Source organism: Nicotiana tomentosiformis, chromosome 7, assembly GCF_000390325.3.
Source record: "Nicotiana tomentosiformis chromosome 7, ASM39032v3, whole genome shotgun sequence".
In the NCBI taxonomy this organism is placed as follows: domain Eukaryota; kingdom Viridiplantae; phylum Streptophyta; class Magnoliopsida; order Solanales; family Solanaceae; genus Nicotiana; species Nicotiana tomentosiformis.
In genome coordinates this window covers 30,786,677-30,796,524 of record NC_090818.1, presented here as the reverse complement: position 1 = coordinate 30,796,524, position 9,848 = coordinate 30,786,677, and the positions used below count along the sequence as shown (strand labels likewise).

Sequence of the window (9,848 nt, the reverse complement as noted above, 5' to 3'; positions counted from 1 at the left end):
TGGATTTTTGACATGTTTGCAGGCTGAAAGAAAAGCAAACAACACAGGAGACTAGTCATTTCTGTAATTCTGACCGGCTGGTTGTCTTTGTACGTACTTGGCTGTGCAACAATTCCATAGGAGGAAAAAATTCTATTTCTGTATTCTAAAATGACAGCAATAACTGTTACTAGACGGACTGGCAGTTATTCTAACCAAGATTTAGTTACTACCCCTTCATAAGGTTTGATTAAAACATCAGAGATATCTTTGCTGTATATTGATGTTTGGTTTGATTTTAAAGTTCCAAATGATTGAAGATTGAAGAAGCGCACAAATGATGAATGTCAAAAGTAAGGCATCCACATCAAAATGTCATATCACAATCCAAAAGATAGTTACCTGACGATTAGAGTATAATTTAGTAGTAAAGCCTAAAAGTCAACGTGTCAACTGCAGCATCATGTTTCGACAACTTTACATCTGATTCCAAGTCCACTGGGGTAGAGAAAAAGTCTCCTGCAAGTAGCAAAACTGATGTTCCCGCAATTCAAGAGTTGGAGACTGATAGTATTTGTCCCAGAAAGACTTGTATTTTAAGGGACGATCAAGGTCACCACTAGAACTTGTAAATCTTGGTTGGGTTCTCAGTTTCCAGAGTCGTGCTACCTGCAGTAGATGCGCCAAATTGGATAGTTGAATGAGTTGGCCTGAAGTTCTTCTGATCATTATACTGGCAGGGCTTAAGTACGTGCTTTGCTCCAGCTGTTAACTTAATGGGCCCAGATCTTAGACTACAGTCATATTTGAGAGTATCTTCACTGTTAAAAGATCCAAGACCTGCATCAGGTGTTCCACTTTGGCCACTCTCGATACTCTTTGCCATGCCTTTAACTAAACCTGATTCCAATGCTTGTCTGCAGCCGAAACGACCTTCAAACTTAGAATGCCTATTTAATGGTGCAACTGCAGAAGGATCTTCTTGAAACATCAAGTTAGGGATGTTTTTTGCATTTGTACAATTGTCTGATGCAGATAGCGGCTTCTTTTTGCCCTCTCTATTGTAACCAGTTTCTCTAAGACAAGGAGTAGATATGATCTTCTCTTTCAACTTCATCACGTCACCATGTCTTTTCTTTGTGCCAGCATTTGCTTTGGAACCTATTTGGAGTGGCATAGGGGGATAGTTAGCCAAAGATGGTGAAGCAACTGGATTCTCCAGTGCAGGGCGCTGAGTGAAAGAACAGAAGCGCTCAGATGCAACATATACCGAATGGTCAATTTGACGGTTATCCCCAGAAATGCTGCAGTGATGATGGTTCCTGTCAGATGTAGAATACAATTCATGAAAATCCATAAGTATTTTCTTTTCTTTTGCATCTGAAAACCATGGGGTGCATTCTGAAGATAACTGAGACCAGGGTGACCGGAAATTCGTTCCAGAATTTGGATGCAAGAAAGGAGAATTGATGGCGCAGTTTGAACTGTTCAGAACAACAGAGCTCGAGCCCCCATTCTGACTGGAGTAATGATGAACCGCTGTTGGTCCAGGAGCATAGGGGCTGATTGTGAAAGATTTATATCCACCTGTAAAAGGCTCCTCAAAATTTGGTTTATGATTATAAACAGTGAAAGGGCTTTGTTTGATTGCACCTAAATGATTATGCTGCACTGAATCAATTTGATGGCTGTAGTCAGGGGAGCAAACCCAAGGCTGTGGAATGGCCTGATTGATTCTGATACTAGGAGAGCAAGCGACCAGACCTTTCAGTGTCCCCAGCACAGGATGCACGGTAAGCTTTTGTTGATCATGATTTGTAACCACTGAATTGTAGTTGTCGTTATCTGCAGAAAAATTCTCGGCAATGATCTGCTTATCTGTCCAAATCCTTTTATCCTGTGGTACATGAAAATCTCTTTTACCAACTGTAAATTCTTTTCCCATCAGACGCATTTTCGAGGGAGTGACAAGCAGTGATACATGGTCAGAATTCCCATATTGCTGACACCTGGTGGTTTCAAATTGCTTGGCTTGATCATCTTGCTTGCTCCCATGGTTAGAGAAATTACTAACATGGCGGTCTAGCTCAAAAGAAGTAATAGACTGCTCATTTTCCTTACGCGGATCCAACTCAACATTTGTTCTTCCAGCATCATACTCATAGATACCTAACCTTGAAGGCACCGGAAAAGTAGGGTTCCACTGCATTGAATCATCTACAAAGGACAATTTTAGCTGGTCTTTTGGTGGTGCTCGTTTATCACGACCTCTAGCATCAGGGAGATTATCCATGCATTTTGAGAGTGCAACGTCGGTTACGGCTAATCCTCTGGAAGAACCCACAATTTCCCTTGAGCTTGGCAGTTGAGTCAACTTTCTTTCACCGTTTGAGTTCAAATTGATCAATTCCCCTTGAGAGTTGAGGGGCAAGCCAACATGATTTTCTTCAATTCCCTTCTCTCCATACATGGATTCTCTTTGCTTCCACTCTGGTAAAGAACACACTTTGCACATTAAGCCCTGAGGAGAAATTTGAGGGAATGGTTGATATTGCATGATATGACCAGTGCAACTTCCTGTAATGGTTTGTGGCAGCAAAATAGGCTTCCTGTTCAGAATTTCATAAGCTGATGACTGGTGAGGATATGCCTTCACAGAATGCATGGAGCAAATCCCAGCAAGTTCGTGGAGAGAACCTTTTAACTGCTCATGTGATCTCTCATTAGCACCACAAGCATTAATTAGACTTCCATCTATTGGGGCCTTCTTTTGGTGGTTATATATCTGTTGAGCCGCGTGGAGAGTCCCAGGATTACAGAGATACTGTGAACCATGTGATGCCACCCCATAGCCTCTCCTGAACAATTTTAAATTGCCATTTCCCTCAGCAACTTGATTGAAAATGTCACAGCATTCAAATGAATCATCTTTGATACCGATATTGTGCCTATGTAAACCAGGTTCATCAGCTGTACTACACACAGCGGATAACTGCTTTGGAGATCCTGGTCGAACACTAACCTCATTTTCTGTTTTTCTCAGAATAAATTTATTTGTTCCTTTCTCCTCTACGAGAGATACAACTTCTCCTCTCTCTGCAACACAGTCTTGTACAATGAAGGCAGCAACAAGGTCAGAATACAGACTACAAAAATATCTGAAAATCTGAAAACAATAACAGAAGATGCTTTTACTATTTCGCCAAAGAATCTTTTCCTTACCTGAGAAGGGGACATGTTTGTCGCCTTGTTGATTGCTGCAAAAATTTACATCACTGGGACCACTTAAAATGCCACCTGTGGAGTTCTCCACAGGAAATCGTTTAGTCCTTTTCTTGAGATTGCTACAAACTGGAATCACCGTCTTTTGGTGCTTTGCGGAGAACTTGGAATCAATTAGGCCTTTGGTCTTCTTTTCTGAAACTAGATGCGTCCTTTGTGCTTTCTTCCCGTAGGTAGGAGTATAATCTGCCATGTCATTCCCACAATTCCTACTATGTTGTGGACAACTAGGTTTTGGAAAAGAACTGGGCACTTTGAGCTTGTCAAATTTCTCCTGCAAGCAAATTCAGTCAACCATATATAGTAACATAAAGCCGCTCTGAGAATTTATTGCATTTTCATTCAAACAGTGATCAGCCTCAGGTTTCATAGCAGAAAAATTAGATACTTCCCAACCAAACAATAAAGCAATTCAGTAATCCAGTGACATTAAGCAGAATGTCTTGGACAATGATTTGCTGCAATTAGCATCAACTCTTGCCGGGTTAATATATTTGAATTAATCATATATTCATTTTAATGCGTAAAGATACGTATTTATAGCGGTTTGTTCCTGCATCGATAGTAGCTTGAAACTACAGTGTAAGAGAAGTGAGGCACTCGATCAATATCCTTTTACTGATTTACCAACTTTCTTCTCAGAAAGAGAAAACAAAATAAAAAATTGAAAGCTCTACAAACATTAAACACAGAAGAAATTATCTAAATAGAAAAAGAAAAAGTGAAAGAACGTAGTTATGTTCGCGTAGATGCACACTAATTCATCCCTCAATGAAGTTCTTGGAAAAGGCATCTCTATTCACCAGTTTTCCATGTGAATAGTACTAATTCATTATCACTCAGACAACTCCAGAAAAGATGTAATAAGTGATCATTCTAACTACCCTATAGAAACAGTAAGAGAAATATCGTAAAACAAACTTCTAAAATTAAATTTTCAAAAGGAGGGGGTTTACATCAAAAACTCTAAAACAAACAGCAAACTAAAGGTTTATGTATATGTGTGTTAGAGTACAAATCTCAACTCTTGCAATGATAAACAGCAAAACTATATATGAGGAGCATACTTCCGGAAGAAAATTCAAGGCTATAGCTATACTGCAACATTTATAGTATCATAATTTCTGAAGGAAATGATAAACATCACTTGGAAGAATTTTGGAATTTCCTAGCTCTTAAATTACATCTTATCTGAGGGATGTTATTCAAAGCCCGATAATTTTCTGCTCAGATATCATGCCTAATCACCGACGAAAATCCATCAAATTTTTAGTATTGATGAATATCAAATTAAACGCAAAAATTAAATCAAACAAATTACAAATAGTTCTTCAATTCCTGGAGCATTAATTAATTATACAAGGCTATTACTGTACTTGGAGTCAAAAAAGTAAACCCCTCAATACCCGTGCTACAATTATGCTGGGACATGATCATTCACCTTATTGTATGCAACCAACCAAGTTTCTAATCGTGGAGAAGGGGTGTAAATTGCCCCTTGTCACATATATCAAATGCACAAAATAAATGTCAACTAAACAGAAGTCATCTGGAAAACTCCCTTTTCTGCAAATAGTCCTTTAGATATCCAAATGTACGGCTTAATTGAGGCTTCCTCTAGCAAGTAATCCAACAATTTAGATGCAACAACACAATTTCTATCATAAAATATGGGATTCTGAGAAGTACTAAACGCTGAATGTGATGACAAGCACCTTTAATTTACATCTCAGTATTCTGAAGAAACAGCATAGCCATTGACAATCCAAAATAAATCACCAAACTGTTAAAATGAGGTCGCTTTCTTCCACACAACACAAACAAATAAAAAGCTATGGCTCCATATTCAGATGTATGCGAATTTTTCAACAGTAATTTCAAGCAGCAAGGGGGTAAAAAGACTAGTTTTACCGGAATAGTTCATAGTTCAAAGATACTGAACAAACAAATCAGATTTTTACCAACCCAAAATCTAAGTAACTGTACTCACCACCGTTATTTTATGCACAAAATTTTACATCAACATCTCAAATCATGTAGTATCGGATACATTTCAAGTTACAACTTATAAAATTACCACAAAAAATAACAGCAAATGTATATAAAAAAGAAGTATTGTACCTTCTTTTGGATTAGTAGATCCAGGCAATTACTATTCACTCTCTTCTTTTGCGTAATCCTCTTATTACCCTTCTTTATTACGCCCTTATTCACCTCCTTCAACTTGCTCACAATCGTTTTCTCCTTCTTCTTCGTCTTTTTCTTTGTATTTCTCTTCTTATTTTTACTATTTCTGATAGCAGAAACATTCCGATCAGAAGACTCAACTCTTTCAATATCACAATTATCGTCGTCATCCTCATCATCATAATAATCACCGTCATCCATTCTCTCCACTTGCGGAGCCACGGCAAAAATGTCAATAATGGACCTTTTCTTCTGAACCTTTGCTTTTCCTTTAATAGCCTTTGTTTTTCTGGCCGTTCGAATTCTTGTGACTGGAATAACATCAGAATCCACATTATCATCTGATAATTCCAGTACATCAAGCCACCAGCTGAATTTCTTCACGGCAATTGGAGGTAACATAGCTCTCACATGAACATCCTTCGTTGATTCATCGAACGGCCAGCATTTCACCACGTCCACACTCCTCATTTTCGCAGTATACTCCCTATTTTAACCCAAACCGGACATTTTATACAATAAATACATCGAAATATGGTACCGCATCATAATTTAGGTAGAAAACTTCAACAAAATCTTACTCACCTGATAGAGAAACCATCTATCGACACCGCCATCTTTTACTCTACCTGAAAACAACAGAGAAATCATACCCAAACGTAGAAAAATCAACAATTTACAAATAAAGAGTTTTAGAGAGAGAAACCTAGTAGAAGCAACAGTACCTTAGCTTTAACTAGAGAGAGAAAGTAAAAACACACACTAACAACAACTACTACTACTACTACTAGCTAGTCCAGTAAATGCTTCAAACAAAGAAACACAAAGTAGGCAAACAAAGCTCCAGCAACAATATTCCATGGAAATGAAGAGATTTTTTTGTTGAGTGATGTGGGGGATTTGGAGCTGGGTTTTTTTTGTAGAGAGAGAGAGTGTGTGTGTAAGAGTGAGGAATGGCACTTTATGCGTGTATTCTATTATTTCCCGCTCGAAAAGTGTGAGAAGTAAGGGGGTAGGGGGGTAGGGGAGAAGGTGTCAATTTATCCTATTTTCAGCTCTGTCTATACTTTTAAGTGGGATAGCGACACATGAGTGCTCAACCGAGCCGTATAAAAGTAAGTAAATTTAAAGAATAAACTACAGTAGAGTAGGAGTATTACATATTTTACTCAGTTTCTACTTTTTCATTTTGTTTGTAATGTGGTTTTTTGTAAGTGTTATACAGTTGGAGTGTAGGACAACTCACTCGTGTACTCAAAATGAGGGTTTTCAGAAACAAAGATTCGATGTTTAGGGAGAGAAACACCACGCGCGGATTGCAGTTTCCTGTTTTACACCTTCCACTTCATACTAATCCTAGCACAAACGACAACATACTCAGTATTATCCCACACCGTAGGGTCTGAGAAGGGTAGTGTGTACGCATACCTTAAATCTAACTTGTGAGGATAGAGATATTGTTTCCAATATATACTCGGCTCACAAACTAATCATTTTATTCTTTAAAATTATTAGTCACTTCATTTCAATTTATTTGGACACTATTTTCTTATTATTTTTTTGATAATAACTACTCTCTCCGTTTCAATTTAAATGATATATTTTACTTATTAATTCGTTTCAAATAGAATGACACATTTCTATATTTGAAAACAATTTAATTTTAAACTTTTTATTTTACTCACTTTATCGTTAATAAGAAGTTCTTATAGTCAGACAAATGTATGGCCCACAAAGATTTTGTCCCTTAAACTTTTACGTTTTAGGATCATATATTTCAAAAAGTCTTCTTTTTATTCATAAACTTTGTGTCGAATCAAACTATATTATCTAAATTGAAACGGATAGAGTATAAGATATTACAATAAAAAATAAAATTAACACATCTAAAAAGCATCTTATATTTTGGCTACCTTCTAGATACCAAATACACAAGACATCGTAGAAAAATTAATTACCCAAATTTTTTTATTTTTTTATTTATTTTCAATCCACCACCCAGACTTTCTTTTTTTTTAATAAAAGTCTCGCATCTATGTGCTCTTTTAGAGCTCTTAAGTATATCTAATCTTTTTAATTTACTCCACGTTTTCTATGAAAAAAGATGGATGTAAACTTGTAAGGAACCAAAGGTAAAATAATTGTGAAAAAAAAGACGTCCTGTGCTACAGCAGATGAATTGATTCATTCCTCTACCGTCGTAAGTGGCGGAGCCAGAATTATCTCTAAGGAGAGTCAAAATATAAATAAGTAACCATATGAAAAAGTTAAAGAAAGTCAACACATAATTATATAGATACATAAAAATAAAATATTTAACCTATCAACGCGATATAATTTCTCGACGAAGGGGTGTCAATTGACTCCCCTCGCCGGTAAGTGGCTCCGCCACTGACCGTCGTCCGGGAGCTCTTAACGAGGAGACATTTTGATCATAAGTTGCTAAAATAAACGGAATATAAGAGGATTGACTGGACAGATAATTCGGAAAAGGACTGTTAGCAGGCGATATTCTTCCATCCTTTTTAGTTAAAAAAGATTAGTGCTTTTAATTATTTAAAAATAATTAATTTAATTTTTTTTTAATTCTAAATGAAGAGTTTTAGTTTTACAAATGTTATGAAACGAGTTTTAACAATCTTATCTTTTCCTAAACTTCATACAGTATCATTTTCGTTTCCTTTTTGTATAATTTATCTTCAAAAGTGAGGTTCTGAACGTTTTCAATATCGAGAAATAATTAATTTGACAGCTAAAATCGAATTTATAAAATCTGCAGAAGACATTATACTTATGGAGAAAAAAGGAAATTAAAAGGGAATAATTGGAGTAGTCAAAACCCTAGTGGAGCGCCAAACTCATTGCTTCATACATATATAGGTAGCTAGGAAACACAGAAAAAGCACTTTCTATCCTAAAATTTGGATTGGATCAAATCTTTTTTCCCTTGTTTTATATAGAGGTCAAAACCAGTAATCATAAACAAGTTCCAAACTACAGTACTGCCTATGGTGGACTGTCAAAGGCATTTCCGTACTTTAAAGTTTAAAGTTTCATACTCTATTTCCTAATTTGCTAGTAGATCTCTAGTGTGTACTGTATGCAATTATATATGCTATGGTTTAGTATTGCTTTCGAAATGGGTCCATATATAGCTGCACTTTTTCCATGGTTTATGCACTTTTTCTTCAACTTCCACTTAAAAAGAGACAAACTGCTTACAAGATTCTTAGTCAATATCTGTGTGATTACTTGTAGAATTTAATGGAAAAATGTTCAAAGGGCAAAACACTTGCAAGTCGCAGCTTAACTTCTAGCGGGCAAAATCTTAAAACAAACGTCTTTCTTGTGCTCTTTGTGTGTGTGTGTGTGTGTGTTTCTTCTTTATTTCTTTTTTCTTGAGAGTAATGTAATAAAGCCATTCTTATTTAATTGGCTTTAAGTTGATTATGATAGTCATAAAGCAGAACAGTAGATCACTAAAATAGAATAGTTTTAGTCAATTTCATCATTTAACCGCTAAAACCAATTTTTAACCAGTTAATTAGGTACTGAAGTATACAAGATTTATCTTAGATTACATTTGATTTCACTGATACGACTGATTTTGGGTTACGACAGCTTCATTTGAAGTTGAGTTAATTTACTATTTAATTAGAACAAACTGATAGAATCTTTTTTTCATTTTAGAATTACCAAATGATGGAATCATATATGTGACTATATTTGTGGACGATTTCATAAATACAGTAAGAAGCTTACCCAAGTACTTGTCCCACCACCAACCATCATCAGTTCATCACCCTACTCCTTGTCAATTCTTTGCCCTTTATTTAAAATGTGCCATGAAATGATCTTATGTTTGATTTTTTTTTTTCATTTACGTGTGCTAATTTATCTCTAGTAAGCCAACATTTTGCCTGTTAAGTTTTTTTCTAGAGAATAAAATGTTTCTTCACATCGCATCCTTTTTTCCTATCCCACTTCTTTGTTTAAACTTCTATATAAGACTTGTTTCAAGTATTGCTTGTAACGAAAAGCTTTTGCTGAATAATCAAATAATCTAGATTCAGTATGTAATCAGTAGTGGCAATAAAATAGATTGTCAGATCAATCATCCCAAAATGGTTTTACTCCCTATCCATTTTCACAATTTGTATAATATGCCTTTACTAGAATTTTAATGCTTTCCTAGTTTCGCAGAGCAAATATAAATTATCATATTTTAACGGATAATCTAATTCTACCTGTTTGACCAAAAAGTATAACTGTTGGTTGAAACTATTATTTTTACATAATAATGGGTTGAACCTAGTTAATGATAATATATCTAGATGCAAATCCTGAGAGCGTGGATAAGGTGGGACAGATCCAATAAGGGGTTGATAACAATAAGCATT

At 35.9% G+C, this 9,848-nt stretch overlaps 1 protein-coding gene across 2 annotated transcripts; it reads right to left on the bottom strand.

Annotated features, from left to right (window-relative positions):
* Positions 1-224: 224 nt before the first annotated feature.
* LOC104089798 (uncharacterized) lies at positions 225-6,429 on the bottom strand. 2 transcript variants are annotated; one of them, XM_009594777.4, is made up of 6 exons: positions 6,174-6,429; positions 6,034-6,077; positions 5,383-5,935; positions 3,202-3,535; positions 597-3,087; positions 225-513 (listed from the first exon to the last, which is right to left on the bottom strand). In XM_009594777.4, the coding sequence occupies exons 2-5, from the start codon at positions 6,063-6,065 to the stop codon at positions 599-601; spliced, it is 3,408 nt and encodes a 1,135-aa protein (XP_009593072.1). In that variant the 5' UTR covers positions 6,066-6,077; positions 6,174-6,429; the 3' UTR covers positions 225-513; positions 597-598. The 2 variants fall into 2 exon arrangements, with proteins under 2 accessions (XP_009593072.1, XP_009593074.1); XM_009594779.4 differs by having other exon boundaries at positions 225-3,075.
* Between the last annotated feature and the right edge of the window lie 3,419 nt (positions 6,430-9,848).

Bases quoted from the DNA above. Each gene is read 5' to 3' on its own strand.
- LOC104089798 (XM_009594777.4), bottom strand. From the start codon at position 6,065: ATGGCGGTGTCGATAGATGGTTTCTCTATCAG. The intron at 5,936-6,033 runs GTGAGTAAGATT...GGGTTAAAATAG, and splicing joins ATAGATGGTTTCTCTATCAG to GGAGTATACTGCGAAAATGA. The intron at 3,088-3,201 runs GTAAGGAAAAGA...TCATTGTACAAG, and splicing joins CAAACATGTCCCCTTCTCAG to ACTGTGTTGCAGAGAGAGGA.